The sequence below is a fragment of the Alligator mississippiensis genome, chromosome 10 (assembly GCF_030867095.1).
Source record: "Alligator mississippiensis isolate rAllMis1 chromosome 10, rAllMis1, whole genome shotgun sequence".
In the NCBI taxonomy this organism is placed as follows: Eukaryota; Metazoa; Chordata; order Crocodylia; family Alligatoridae; genus Alligator; species Alligator mississippiensis.
This window is the reverse complement of record NC_081833.1, coordinates 20237361-20252709: the sequence shown is the minus strand read 5'-3', so window position 1 is coordinate 20252709 and position 15349 is coordinate 20237361. Positions and strand designations below refer to the sequence as shown.

General features: G+C 46.2%; 1 protein-coding gene across 11 annotated transcripts in view; it reads left to right on the top strand.

Moving 5' to 3' along the window:
• Nucleotides 1–15349, top strand: part of DEPDC5 (DEP domain containing 5, GATOR1 subcomplex subunit) — an 81498-nt gene that overhangs the window by 8610 nt on the left and 57539 nt on the right. For all 11 annotated transcript variants that reach the window (XM_059713528.1, XM_059713530.1, XM_059713524.1 and 8 more), the window contains exons 8-19: nucleotides 1501–1570; nucleotides 2275–2353; nucleotides 5613–5674; nucleotides 6566–6635; nucleotides 9184–9256; nucleotides 9752–9855; nucleotides 10134–10208; nucleotides 10791–10925; nucleotides 12170–12231; nucleotides 12540–12613; nucleotides 14360–14429; nucleotides 15149–15185. In XM_059713528.1, the coding sequence (XP_059569511.1) occupies nucleotides 1501–1570; nucleotides 2275–2353; nucleotides 5613–5674; nucleotides 6566–6635; nucleotides 9184–9256; nucleotides 9752–9855; nucleotides 10134–10208; nucleotides 10791–10925; nucleotides 12170–12231; nucleotides 12540–12613; nucleotides 14360–14429; nucleotides 15149–15185 (911 nt within the window). The remainder of the gene's footprint in view (nucleotides 1–1500; nucleotides 1571–2274; nucleotides 2354–5612; nucleotides 5675–6565; nucleotides 6636–9183; nucleotides 9257–9751; nucleotides 9856–10133; nucleotides 10209–10790; nucleotides 10926–12169; nucleotides 12232–12539; nucleotides 12614–14359; nucleotides 14430–15148; nucleotides 15186–15349) is intronic.

Genomic DNA, 15349 nt, shown 5'->3' with positions numbered 1-15349 from the left:
TGTTCTGGGCTCCCACGTTTCAAAAAAGGACATGGAGAATTTAAGATACAGAGTTAGGTGATAAAGGGTTTGGAAAGCAAGTCGTATGAGTAGAAGCTAAAGGAGTTAGGCATGTTCAGTTTGTGGAAAAGAGGCTTACTAAGGGGATATAATAACACTTTCTTCAAATACTTGAAGGGAAAGCATCATATATTAACAGCCTTTTATAGTAGCAGGACATTGGCTTTGCTTTACCTGTGGCAGTCTAAGGTGTTACATCTTGTGTTATCAGGGTTGAGGGTAGTCTAATGTAGAGTTCATATTATGGCTATATGGGATGGTTTGGATAGGGTTAATCCTGCATCAGGTTGAATTAGACGACCTCTAGATGTCCCTTCCATCCCTACATCTTTCTGATTTCTATGGTTCCCCTTTACCATCTGAGAGCCTCAAGTATCCTTTTCCTCCCAGTTTGCTTCCCTGTTCACCTGCCTCTTTACTTCATATGTTAGAGCCAAACTTGCCAGCAACAAGAGAATGCTTCTTCCTCTGGAGATTGTCACTGCTGTTTTTGTATAATCAAGTGCTATTGGTTTAAGCTTTCTTTTGGGACTGAGTATGCTGCTTTCTTGATATGGGCCTGGGGAGTGTGAGTATTATTCTCGTGACCACTGTAGAACCCAAAGCATGGTTGGCTTGGGAAATCCTTTTAAGAGGGATTACTATTCAAAATCAGTCTCTGATGGGTGAGGGAAATGAGGAAATGGTCTGGTTGGGCATTACTGGTGCTCATTACATAACTGCACCTGTGTGTGAAATGGTCTTGATTGCTTTCTGCTTCAAGAGAGCTGTAATAAATCATATTTCTCATAATTATACTGTGATCTTTTACCAGGGTTGAATTTTCATTGGGTCTCTGTGTTTTGGCTTTAGCCCAGTGGCTTAATTTTTGTGTGGTCATATCACACACACAGTCTTGAGCTGGGATTTAAAAGGAATGAATCATGCCTGATAAAAGCATAAACCTGTTTTTAGGCATTCTGAGAAGCATGTGACAGATATTAAAACTCCACATTTAAGATGTCTCCTGTTATTGGGTGACTGAGTCCAATTAAAGTGGTGGGAATTAGTGATGGGACAAATCCACATGTTGTCTTTGGTGAATGCCATTTGGTTAGTTGCTGGTACTTGCTGACAGCTAAATACTATTGTGGCAAGGGGTTTAGTAAGAGGGTACAAAACAAGGACTTCTTAGGTTGGTGTTGATGTCGTAGCAGGACTAACAGGGAGAGCGATTCAGTGGGAAGCATTTTGGCACTGGTGCCATGTGGTAGCTATTTAAAATATTTTTTATGTAGACAAATTTTTACTGAAATGCATTTCTGTGGCTGTACTTCTGTCCCACCAGGATGCAGTGTTTGTTTTGTCTCCAGCTAGGACACACATGGTTCAATTCTCTGATTTCCATAACCACTTTCTTTAAAACAAGTTATTTTTGTGTTTGAATTGGTTTGTTTGTAGGGCACAAGCTGGTGAGCTGTGGGTTAAGAGTGAGAAGGTCACATGTGGGTACATCAGTGAGGATACACGGGTAAGATCTTTATAAAGTCTCTCTCTTTGTTTTGGCTTTTTCTGTCTTCAGGGCCTCTGAAACAAGGGTGTCCAATCACTGCACCTTTCATAACCCTTTGGCAAACAACATTGGTGTTTAACACCATTAACAAGTTACTGTATGATATTAGGATCTTCTTTATTTGATCCTCCCTGATGTTTGGCAGGTTCTTTGTCCAGGGCTCTTGTGGTTAAAAAGTTTTCGTTCCCCAGTTTTGTTTTTTTTATCTGAAGGATATAATAATGTGAAAGATGAAATATAAACTTAGAAGAAAACAGAGGCTATTGTGCTGTCCTGTACATTGATAGATCCTTCAATTCCATGTTCATGTCTTGATCATTTTGATTATTGCTCATGTGCAGGTTAATGGGGACTCTTCTAGATGGCATTGAATGTTGTAGAGAACAGTAGCCAGTTCCAGAAAGCAAACCGTTAGCACTGGCAATGAACTGGGTTGAAGGGTCTTAAGATTTGTACAGGTTTTTGAAACACAAGAACCTTTGAGAAGAAAGTATGACACAGTCTAGTAAGCACAGTTTTAGGTAACTTTACAGTCAGCTGTGGTGTTAGAGAATGTTAGGAGGTTACTGCTTGGGATCTGAAACCATTTCCTTGTAGAAAATAACTTAAAGCTTTCACTGAGCATGCATATACTGATAATACCACCTTTCACCTCTTTGCAGGTGGTGTTCCGCTCAACTTCAGCCATGGTTTATATCTTTATCCAGATGAGCTGTGAAATGTGGGATTTTGACATCTATGGTATGTAGGTAATTTTTCCTTTCCCTGTATTAGAGGCTGTGGTTGTGCAAAGCTTTTGTTTTCTTTCTGGGTATGGTTCAGATATCTGTCCTTGCATCTGACACAGCACTGGCTTTGTACTGGACTAGCCAAAGCACTGTTCCTTCTTGGAGTCTCAGCTCCAGTTTGCTACTACAGTGTTGAACTTCAGGCTTTTAGCTCTTTTTGGGTGGAATTCTACAGGTTTCTTACTCTGGGGCCACAACTGTTTCAGCAGGACAAATAATTGTTCAGACCCTCTGGGGTTCCTTTTTGAGAGCCTGTCTTTGCAGTTGGTTAAAGTGATTCAAAAACAGCTTCTTGAAAATAAGGTCCTAGTTGCTCTTTCATCCACAAGTATAAAGCCCATGGTGTAAAACAAGAAGGGCATCCTACCTGCAGAAACCCTGACTCAAATTTAATTTCTCTGTCCATAGCTGAGGCTATTTATATAGTTTAGGGGTGTCAAAGATCTGTCATATAGAGTCACATCATCCAGTACCCAGTGCTGTCTGGGAGTCCCCCTGCATGCTGGATCCTGTGCCCATGATACCCATTCTGACGAGTCCAAGACTATGTGCTACACAAGGCATGCATTCTGGCCAGTCTGAGGTGGGTGCTGCATGCAACACAGGTCCTGGATTGGCACTGTGTGTGGTGTAGTCCTGGATTGGCCAGAGCAAGTGCTGGATCCAGCATGCAGTAGGGGACAATGTGCTCCATTGGTTCCCCATGTGCCGGATCTGGTGCCTGCTCTGACTGGTCTGAAACCCACACTGCATGTGGTGCCTGCCCTTTACTGGTTGGAGTGGGTGCCATATGCGGTGTGTATCCCAGTCTGGCCAGAGTAGGCACTGTGGGCACTGGATCTGGCATGCATGTGGGGGCAGGGGGTGTCTGTGGACTCAGTCTGGCCTGTGGACTGGTCCCATACACTCATCTGGCCTGTAGAGCCAGGTAAGTTTGACATACTTGATGTAGCTAATTCACATGTCTGAATTGGGAGAAACAGCCTAGGCTATTTAGTGATTATGGTACATTCTCCATGGCTGTGTGTCTTTCCAGCTTGTCAGCTTATTTTTCAGTGACAGACCCTGGGCAATGTTGCTTAGTTCACTCTAAATCTCCCTCTTTTCTAGGGTCTTTGATGGTCCCCTTTGACCATCCTTTGAAACTTAGCCTTTGAAAGGGAATCCCACTCTGGCCTAGATGGACGGTCAGGATTATCTTAACTGTTTTGAAGCTGTGTACTTGAGCTGCTTTATATACATCATTGTTCCATCTTTCTGGCTTAGTTCTTTAACTTCTCTTTTACAGCCTCCTTGAGTAGGTACATGCATGTGGGGAGCCACACAGAACGGAAAAGGGAAACATTCATGCATCTTCTATGTGAAGAAGATACAACAGAGAATTTTCTAGTTCATTATAAATAGGAATCCTGTTTTTTTTCTCTAAAAATTGCAAATTCACTGATCAACTCCCCCAATTCATGTTTTTGCATGATTAAAATTAAATCTCCTCTCTCTCTCTCTCTCTCTCTCTCTCTCTCTCTCTCTCTCTCTCTGTTCAACTGATACCTAATGTTTTATTGGCATCAGTTGAACACAATATTTTATTGATATAGTTACAATTTGAAAACCTATCAGTGCCTTAATCGTTATAAAAGAAATTCGAAATACCGATACATTTTGGCGTTTGAGGGGGTTTTTTTATCATGGAAAATCAGACCTTCCCTGCCCCCTTCATTCACCAGGATGTGGGTTCAGATGTGGCTGTGTCTGTCCCATTTCAGCCCCTCCAGCTTTGTGTTGCTGAGCAGCCATGATATTCCGGTGCCCTGCCCTTGCCCATGCTGTTGCCCCTCACTTCCAAGCCACAGTTTCCTGAGCCTTGCCAGTACCCCTCACTTCCAAGCCACAGCCCACTGGCCCTGCTAGTGCCCCTTACTCCCAGCCCGCAACCTCCCCGCAACTTCTGGTGCCCCTCACTCCTAACCCACTGCCCTCTGTCCTTAGGCCCTAACCCCACAGTGTATGAGGAAGAGGGTGGGAAAAGGGGTAGTGTGGGTATAGGCCATGCGTTGTCAGGAGGGGGGCACAGGTGACTTGTTTGTGGGTGGGCATGTGCCCCTCCCCCCAGATTTCTGTGCCTGTGACAGGGTGTGGGGCTGCAGCCGGACCAGACCAGCTTTGAGAAGGAGCTTCTTCCACTGCCCAGGCCGGGACCCAGCATGGGAGGGAGTGCTGCACTGCTCTGGCTGCCAAGGTGAGGTGCAGCAGCAGTGCAGAGTTGTGGCCCCTGCTGCTGCTGGGTGGGAAAGGGGCACCTGACCTTGGCGGCCTTGGTAGTGAAGTGCTCCCTCCCATGCTCAGTCCCCGCTGCTGGGTTGTGGAGGCAGCTTCTTCCTGGAGCTGGTCCAGCCAGACTGCAGCCACATTCTCCACACACTGCTCAGGGGGCATTTGCCCATCCCCTGCACCCCGATGCATGGTCTGTGTCCCTCCACCCCATAGACTTTTATGTAGTGGAAGCTGCTCTCCACTGCTACCTGGCTGCTACATGTGTGTATGTATGTGCACACAGATGACCTGGAACCAACTTCCAAAAGAACTGGTGCTGGCTCCTACCTTGGGGGTCTTTAAAAAAAAAAAAAACAAAAAACGGCTGAATGAACAGCTGGCTGGGGTCATTTGACCCCAGTACTCTTTCCTGCCATGGCAGGGGGTCGGATTAGATGATCTCCTCAGGTCCCTTCCAACCCTACCAACTATGAAACATGCACATGGTGCCCCCTGTGTCCCGCTCTCCCCAGCCCCTAGCAGCCCTTTGCAGGCTGGAATTCTGCCAGCCTACAAGGGGGAACCTGCAGTTTCCTGGGTTTTTCTCCCTTTAAAGGAGAAAATATGCATTTTTCTCCTTTAAAAGAAGAAAGCCACGTTTTTCCATGGCAAACGGAGAACTTGGATCCCTGGTCATAATTATATTGTAGAGGTATGATCCTTGACACCAAAGCTGTACCTTATGTTCATGTCCTGTAAAGCTTGTCCTGCTTTTTTCTGTTTTTCATGTTCTTTGCTTTGGTAATATCATGAGTGACTCTCAACAGCGGGAAGCTAGCCTTCAGTTCTAATAAAAATCATTGTGCTGGCACTGTTACGGTAAGGTTACTAGGAACCATATGGGTGTATCAGAGAAATAAGCACAGATGTTTGATGCTTTTTTGTTGCTGCTGTCTTTGTAGGGGACCTGTACTTTGAGAAAGCTGTGAATGGTTTCCTTTCTGATCTCTTCACCAAATGGAAGGTATGGTTGCTGTTCTGAATAGATTCTGCTTCAAAGTGAACAAGTCACCCCTTTTGTTTGCCTGTTATGCAGTATAACTTACTGCATGCAGTCAGTATCTATCTTCTGGTACTGTACTCTGAAGAAAAGGGGTAGAAGCCACAACATGAATGGGCACAGTTAAAAGCCAGTCTGTAAAACATTACTTTTTTTGACACGTTTGCAGAAAGATCTATTCTGATTTCCAGTGCCTGCAATTCACTTAGTGGTGGAGCTTCAAAAACAAGAGCCAAAAGTTTCAGTATAAACTTGAACATTTTAGCAACCCTCAATGGGGGTGAGTGTGAAATAGACAAAATTGAGTGGGAGGAGACATAGGGCATCAAGAGCTCTGGATCACAAACCTGAACTCCATGCAGCTTTACTGGTAACATTGGTCTACTTTGTTTTAATTGGGAATGGAGAAGAGGAGTTCAAGAGAACTCTGAATAGCTCTGTTTTTCTTCACTTAGTTCTTTACTTGAGCCTATATTTTTCTTCCCAAGGAACCCTGGGAGAATGTGGCCAAGGAATTCTGCACAATTCACCAGTTCCATTCCCAGTTTCTACAGAGTAATGCAAAATACTCCTCTTACATATTCCTGTTAGCCAGACAAGGTTATTTGGGCAGATGTGATATCTTTTATTAGACCAGCTATTTGTTAGCCTGATACTGTTCAGCTTAGCATGGCACAGTCCTACAAGCTCCAGGGAGTATAGTCTGCAGGTGCATTGGTGCTTGTTTTCCTTTTTTTCAGGGAAATCTTTGCTCTTTTGGGAATGTGCAGCTGCTGTTTATATGCTGAAAACTATATGGGTCAGAAGTTAGAAATGTCTTGCTTTTACTCATTGACTTCCATTTTTATTGGACAGGAGAAGAACTGCAGCCATGAAGTGACAGTGGTTCTATTTTCTAGAACTTTTTATGATGCAAAATCAATAGGTAAGATGGTACCACATTTTTTTAAATTTCTTCTCCATCCTGACCCTTGCCTTTAACTCAGGGGTCTCCACCCTTTTTTGGATAGGAGATCACTTCTTTAATTAAAAAGCAACCCAACATCTACCCTGCACTGTCTCCCACTCCTGCAGATCAGTCTGTGGGGTGGGAAGGGGAGGGGGGCAGATTGAAGTGAAATGAGAAAAAATAATTTGGGAGCATGCCCCCTGCAGCTGGTAAGTCTGTAGGGGGAAGGGGTGGGGCAGATTGATGCCCCAGTAGTGAGGGAGGGAGCAGGGAACAGGCAGGAGAAGGGGCTGGGGGGAGTTGGGCCCTGGCTGGGCCGGTGGTGGGACAAGCAGAGAGGCCCGGGAGAAATGTGCCTCCCAGGCCTCTGATTGTCCCCCACTCTCCCCAGCCCCTGCTCCTGCCTATGCCCTGCTCTCTCCATCACTGTTAGGGGCTCAGTCTGCACTCTCCCCCCCCCCCCCCCAGCAGTGAGTGAGGGAGTGCAGCTGGGGCAGGCCCTGCATAGCTGGGCGGGATGCAGGACAGACGTGTAATTGGTTTGTCTGGGGGGGTATGCACCCCTGGAGGGCTTTGGGGTGGCAGGGCTTGTGCCCCTGGATCTGCGGGTGGGATGGGGCAGGCTCTTCCTGGTTCAGGTGTTGGGCTATGCTGCGCTTGGGCCAGGCAGCGATGGTACTGGGAGTGGGGCTACGGGGTGGGGGGGGGTGCTGCAGACACCTGAAAATTTGCTGGAGCCCCCACTCCCAGCACTGCCGCCACCGCCACCCACCCTGAACGCGACATGGCCCAACTACTGCCAGGAAGAGCCCGGTGCAGCCTCCCAGCCCACTCTCCCCCACCATGCAGATCCTGGGCACTTGATGCCTGTGCCCTTGGGGGCGGGGGAGAGGAGGGGCAGGGCGGGGGGAAGGCTGTGCTATGCTCTTCCCAGTGGGGGTTGGGCCGCACTGTGCTCAGGGTGAGTGGCGGCAACAGTGCTGGAAAGGAGTTGGGGGGGCTACGGCTAATTTTTGGGTGCCTGCAGGCCCTCCATAGCCCTGCTTCCAGTGCCACTGCTGCCATTGCCTGGCCCGAGCGCATCATGGCCCCAGCCTGCCCTGGCCCGCCCCGTGTGCAGATCTGGGGGGCACATGCCCCCCATGCTCTCCTGGGATGCGTGTCCCCCTTCCCTGCACCTCCTGCACAAGCTGCTCGCTGCTTTGTCCTGTGCCCTGCCCTGGCTGTACAGGGCCTGCCCCTGCCCCACTCCCTCACACACTGCTGCTCCATCTGCCTGTGCTGCCCTGTGTTTGCGGGCATTAAAAACATGCCCCCACATCAATGCTTGACGCAGGTGGCTGCCATTGTGGGCTGGGTTTTGTGCCATGAACCCCACTGTAGCTGGCCCAGGAGCGGCTCAACACGGCATGTGTCCCACCCTGGGCTGAGCTTCATCCTCTGGTGGCGGATACATGTGGTGTCAAGCCACTCCTGAGCCAGCTGCATTGGGGCTTGGGGTGCAAAGCCCAGCCCACAATGGCAGCTGCCTCTGCCGCACTCATATGGGGGGGGGGAGGCACGTGCCCCATGGGGCCTCTGCCGAGGTCCACTCAACGGCAGGAGCCCCCCATGATCCTGGACAAGCCGCCCAGGCTCGATCTTCCTACCACGTGCCTGGCCGGGATTCCTCTCACCTTATCCCTGCTCCTGCTTCTGCTGTACTCTCTCTCACTGCAGGGGCCTCAATCTGATCCCCACCCTTCCCTCCCCGACAGACTGACCTGCTGGGGGGGGGGGGGGGTGCACATGCCCTGCCCCCACAGCCTCAGGGCCCCTCCCCCACAGCCTCAGATAAAGTGCAAGAGGCTCCGCAATTGACTGGTTGGTGACCACTGCTTTAACTGTTCCCTTCCCTCTTGGAAGCTTATCAGAATGGGTGGAATGTCAGTGGAGGACTTGATTTCATTAATGGATGCTATGTTTTAGAGTTGATTAGAAGTACGTTATATAGGAAGCATTGGTGACTATGGGCATTTTGGGAAGTACTTGCCTTCCTTCAGCTGCTATAGGTTCAGAGAGCAGTCTAGGACCTGCACAGACCTGTGTATACTTCTGTAGTTGTTATAAAGTCCTCACTGTCCTGCACAAATGGGTGGGAAGAGTTGTGTTGAGTGTTTTTCATAGTTTGCAGTTTACCTTATTTTCCAAAGCCTAATGCAAAGCTGCGTTTTTTCCTTTAATGAGCTTGTTCTCTCTCCAAGATGTCCAGTGTCAAACACAATGGGTGCATGATGATTCCTTGTGCGAATCCTTTAAGCAGTATTATATGAAAGGACATGGGTCAGTTGTCCCCATAGTCCTCAAGCTCTTGTACAAGGATGCCCTGTGTCTTAATTTTAAAACCAAATTTAATATGATCAGGAAAATTTGTGTTCTTTGTTTTGCTTTTCCTCCAAGGTTTAGATTTACTCAGGAAATGGCTGCTTCTCAAGAAATGCTTTAGAATGAATGATCTTCACCCCCACTTTCATTTCCATTACAGATGAGTTTCCTGAGATACATCGTGCCTCAATTCGGCAGGATCACGAGGGAAGATTTTATGAAGACTTCTACAAGTATGTTGACTGTTACCCTTTAAGGGATAGATGTGCCTTAGAATCCACGTGGAACTCGTTAATTAGGACCCCTTTGGAGAATATCAGGTTTCTTGCTAGAGTGCCTCAGAAGGACATGGTCTTAGTATATCAAAAAGCATCCTTCCCTGAGTCTGGCCACTGACCACTTCTTCCCCAGCTCAGATATGTGCACGGTCATTTTTGCTGAATGCAGAGTTGTCACACTGCCACTTCTAGAAATTGTTTATAGACTTCAAAGATCACATGCTTTTTCTGTAGTATAAGACATAACATTTATGTAAGGCTTGGCCATCTCATGAAATTTTACTTTCTTACCTGTGAGAGAATGTTGTAGAAATACTTATTTCCTCCTTCTGTAGCTTTCTTTTGCTTTGACTGTAGGTTGTCAGTCCTTCCCTCTCACTTTTTATCGCTTCCTCTGAGAACCTGCATGATAACCTCCCTTTTGTGGTCCTCAAAATATGTTACTTTCAGGGTTGTGGTTCAGAATGAGAGACGGGAAGAATGGACATCATTGCTTGTGACTATTAAAAAACTCTTCATCCAGTATCCTGTGCTGGTGCGGCTGGAGCAGGCAGGTGGGGGAGATCTTCTTTAATCTAAGTTGCTGGGTCTTTACTCTCAGCCTTGCAGTGTCTGGCTTCCTCTGCTGATGCTTGCCCCGCAAATGATTAGTTTTATGTCTTCTGGTTTCCTTCTGGTACTGTGTGGGGTGGCATAAGAATCATGAGTCCTGACTATGCATTGGGTAGCATGGTGGGAATAGCTTCAAAAATTCCAGGAAATGCTCCTTGTTGGTGATTTGTCTTTATATAGATGATAAATTAAGTTTTTTTTCTTGTAAACTTTTGTCTAGAGGGCTTCCCTCCAGGTTACAATTCTACTTCAGCACAAGGGAACTACCTGGAGGCCATAAATCTTTCTTTCAATGGTGAGTAAGGAAAAATTAACTTGTCTCCCTTGCTTGCAGGAGAAACTGATTTGCATTTTCTTCTGAGTGAACTGGCATTAAAAACAAATACTTTGAAGTCTGGCAGTTCTGAGCCCTGGGTCTTATATCAAAGCTTTGTCATCTTTAGCCAGTTTATTTTCCTTCATCTAAGATGCATCTATATGTGAGCATTACATCAGAGTTTTCCAGTCACCGTCATGCAGCAGCTCTTTGTGCTACCTGATTCAGTTACTTATTGTCTTTGGCATCTCCAGAGTTGCAAACTCTGACTGGAAAAACACCCACCTATTACTTATTCCTCCCATCCCTTACTTTTTTCTTCTTCCTCCTACTTTTAATGCCATTCCAACATATATTTTAAAAGCATAGGGAAAACATTACTGACCACTGTATTATAGCTGGCTGTATATAGATAAATACAGGTCCTGTTATATTTGTGTCTGATAGTTTAGGGTTGCTTTTTTAATATCAATAGTGTCACATTTTCAACTCTTAAAGAAAAAGATGCTGGATATTTCTTTAAGCTCTCTGCCTGCTCTTTGATTCTTACTTATCTTTTAGTGTTTGACAAGCATTACATAAACCGGAACTTTGACCGGACTGGACAGATGTCTGTGGTTATCACACCTGGTGTGGGTGTGTTTGAAGTGGACCGGCTCCTTATGATCCTGACCAAGCAGCGTATGATAGACAATGGTAAAGAACAACTTAATTTTTCAGAAACCAGAGCTTCTCTTGGTTCTCAGAAACACAGCATTGTCAGGTCTTACAATGCATCTTTCTGAAGGATGAATCTGGAGGACTTACTGCTACACTAAATGCAAATCTGGCCTGATTTTCAGTGTTTCCAAACCCTTGCAGCTCCCTTTAACTTCTTGGGGGATTTGTGAGTGCTCAGCACTTAAAGGACAATGGTGTATGATTTGTGTGAGTTCAGAGGAAACACTTCCTAGTTCCATTTATGTGCTTTTTCTGTGTAATCAGGGGGGAGGGCCAATGTGTGGCACACATGCTGCAAGTGACATGAGCGGTCTTTGCAGATCAAGCCCCCATGGTGAGGGAGGGAGTTGGGCAGGGGCTGGGGCAGGCGCTGCTCTGCCAGGGAGGGGCACAGGATGGAGCTGCGGCTTGTCTGGGTGGGGAAGGAGGGGCAGCTCCTGGCACTGCGTGCAACCTGGGAGGGCATGGGGGTGGGGGGGGGCGTGTGCCTCTGGATCTGTGCAGGGCAGGATGAGCTGCTGCTGCGGGTTGGGGCCAGGACTGCTCCAGGCTCTTCCTGGCTGGGAACTAGGCCAGGCTGCACTTGGGGTGGGCAGCAGCGGTGCTGCAGCAGTGTTGTCTGTGTCCGTGTCCTTCCCCTGCCCCCCCCCCCCCCCAAATTTGTCATAGACCCCCAAATTCCTCACCCTGACCACAGCCTGGCCCAGCTCCTGCCAGGAAGAGCCCAGCGCAGCCCCGGCTTCAGCCCTCAGCTGCAGCCTGCCCTGCCCTGTGCAGATCCCAGGGGCACATGCCTCCCATGGTATGCACAGCGGCAAGATCTGCGCCGCCCCCCCCCACCTTCTGGATAAGCCATGGCTCTGTTCTAAGCTCTGCCCTGCCCCAGCTGGGCAGCCCCAGCCCCACCCCCTCCTTCACTGCTGGGGTCTTGATCTGCCCCCTCATGCCCCTAACCTTCCCCCATCCCCTTCCCCTTCTACCACAACAGACTTACCAGCTACATGCAGCTCTCCATGCTGCCAAGCTGTGCTCCTTGCCGCCTACATGCTGCGCTACAGCTGTGCGCTTGCATGGGGCATTTATCTGCCACATCAGGCTGATTTCCGATACAGGCAATTTTCTTTATGTTAGTGCTGATCTGATATCAGACTGATGTATCAGTGCACCTCTAGTAACAGGTATGGGTAGTTTGTGGCTATACTGTTCTTTTTTGTTTACAGGTATTGGTGTTGACTTGGTATGTATGGGGGAGCAACCACTGCATGCTGTACCACTCTTTAAGGTAATGGATACTTGTTACTGCAGCTGTTTAGCTTATTATTTGACCAGCTAGAGCAGTGGTTCCCTAACTGACAGATTACACACCAAATTTAAAAGATACAACCTTAAATACCACCAGCACATTTTTTAGTTCAATCTTCAGTACCACCAGCAATTTTTTGTCATATAAAGTAATTATAATAAATCTATTAACATGTACCACTGATAGGTTGTCTGCGTACCACTGGTGGTACGCATACCACAGATTGGGAACCACTGAGCTAGAGGAAGCTCAGAGTACTTGTTACATCTGCCAACTTTTTCTTCTAGCTTCACAATCGCAGTTGTCCTGGAGATTCTCGCTTGGGAGATGACTACAATATTCCACACTGGATAAACCACAGGTTAGCGTGCGAGTTGGGATTTTCTCAGACACACCAGCTTTTTTTCAGCATTCGTGGTACAGTTTTCCCTTGGTTGTCTATTGAACGCAACATTTTTTTGCCACGTTGTTGTTTTTTTTCTGTTCAACTTGCAGAGCATAGATGCAGCTTCTGCAAAGAGCATGGGGTTTCCCAACAGAAGTGATAATAGGTTGCAAACGTAGATACAAAAGGTTACAGGGCAATCTGTAAAGTAGGGAGATGTAATCTTAGGCTTGGGTGTTTAGCTGTCTTACCTCTGTCCTTGAAGAGTGCTTAAGGAAATGCAGGAATGTAAACTAATCAGATGAGATAGTTAAAACACTTGAATGGATCAGCATTTCTCATGAAAACAAGCAAATCCTGAATAAACTGCTATGGGTATGGCCTCTGAAAAGCGTGTACCAGGCCCAGGATCCAAATGAAACATTGCATTTCAGAGTGTGGTATTGTCTACTCCAAACCTTGGCTTGTTTCTTTTCCTTTTTTTCAGACGTCTTTCTGTTAAGATTGTCTGAGAGTATTCTCTCTCTTTTAAAGAGATGAAGCAGGGACCTGCCTCCACTATGTCCAACTGTTGCCATATAGCTGTAATATAGGCATGTTCTTTCTTCATGTACCTCTTGCGTTCCTTCTTCATGTACCAGTTGTGTCCCTTGCAGAGTTTGCTTGTACAAAGTACTCTGCTAGTATGCCTATTGGATAAGCATACTACTTATTCCCCCAACTGCATAACACAACATCTGGACCAATTTTCTTGCCTGTTGCTTACATCATTGATTAAGTGTATAAAAACACTTAAATGAATAGCTTCTTTTGGCCTCTGTGTCTACTTTCCAGTGTAATTGTACTCAGTTTAACTACATTATAACTGGCTCCAGAAACAGAGCACAGAAAACATTGGCAAATGCTGCTATTAGATGCCTTTAAAACAAGGGGAGGTAGCAGTCTTGAAACCAGCCAGTGCCTGTCATTTTCAGTGCTTCTAATGAAAGACTTGAGACCTGATTATTAAAATGAAAGGAGATAGTCAACTGATACCACAGCCCTGACAGCAATTGAGACAAGTTATTCTGTACTTAATGAGCATTAGTCATGTTAAATTCAGGTAAGTACATGCTCCAGATAAATGCAGTCTTTTTCTTCCAGTTCTGAGACTCTTTGCTTAAACAGAGCGGACTGTTCACTTTTTCCAAGTATTTAAGCTCCTCCTGATCTATGCCTTACATAAAAGCAGTGTTCCAGATTTTGCCTTTTCTGACTGCAAAGCAAATTATAACGGTCAACTCTTTGAGATAAATTCAAATAGAAGAGGTCTTGGCTGGGGCATGACTTGTAAGCAACTGAAGCCAGCTACTGCCAAGTAGATTGCAAAAGAGTTACCAATGGCAGGTGCTGTTATGAACTGAACAGTTTTGGGAGGAAAGAGGAGGGGAACTGGAGAAGGCAGTTCTTTAGGGTGTGAGGAGTTGCAGGTTGAGTGTGTGTGCGAATGCAATAATGTGGCTTTATTGGACTATACAGCTTTGTCTTGATCTTGCATGCAGCTGTTTATTTGTTTGTCTTGCTGTCTCCATCTTGTCTCCAGAAGAATCCTTCTGGAGTAGGATCCAGGTGATACTAACCCACACTCAGTGGCCACTTATTCAGTAGTTAAGCAGCTGCTTGTTTTTATTTAAATAATTAATTTTCTAAAAGTTACTGAACAGCTTTGCTCTTCCTTTTTAGTTTCTACACATCCAAAAGCCAGCTCCTGTGTAACAGTTTCACTCCACGGATCAAGCTGGCAGGAAAGAAGGTAGGCTGGCTGCTGTTGATCTCTTCCTGTCAAGTAGGCAAGCTGATCTCTTTAGCTATAGCGTACTGTTGAGTCCTAGTCTTTTCCAGCTGCTCTTCAGCTGTACTAAATTGGTTCTGACCAGCATGGATTTATGCCTTCTTTTCATTCAAGAATGCTTTTAATGCTTTTTGGTGCCAGATATCAAATTCTTTGTAGCAGTGTAGGTAAACAGTGGCAGTATAGGTGAAGCAGTAGTGATAGGATTCCATGCTAGTGACAAGTGAAAGTACAGCTGTGATTCTTAGTGATAAAGGGGTTCTAGGCCTGGGATTAGTATGAAGACTTTCCTTTCACAGAATGGGGCTAGAAGAAAGCTTAAGGAATTTAAAGGTAAAATATAGTCACTTGCTAATATGGAATATAAACAGCCCTTTTTCACCATGGGAAAATCTAACACTGAAGTGTCCATGGGAGTGAGGAGACAGCTGTCTTGTTGGCAAAGATGAGTTTTACTTTGGGGGTTGTGACTGAGTGTCCATCTTCTTGCATAATCTCTGAGCTGGAGCCTGAGGAAGTCTGGCTGCCTGAGTGTGTCAGCAGAATAAACTGCAAAGCTCTGCACAAAGTATTAAGTCTGATGTTCAATCATAGTTGGGGGGAAGTCTTCTTGGAACATGCTGACCTGTATCCTTATTTTTTTTGTTTCCTTTGCCACGTTTCCTGTGTCTGGTCTCCAGTCACTGATTGAGAGGGCGAAAAACAGCAGAGACTCCTGTGAGTAATTCAGTGCTGGAATGACCCATCTCCTTGCTTTATTTTTTATTTTTTAAAATAATAAATGGCTCTAAAAAGGCCATGGCACTGTGGTTGAACTACTGCTGATGGTATCGAGAAGGGGATAATTGTAACAAATGGCAGGAGAACAAGATCTATATTGC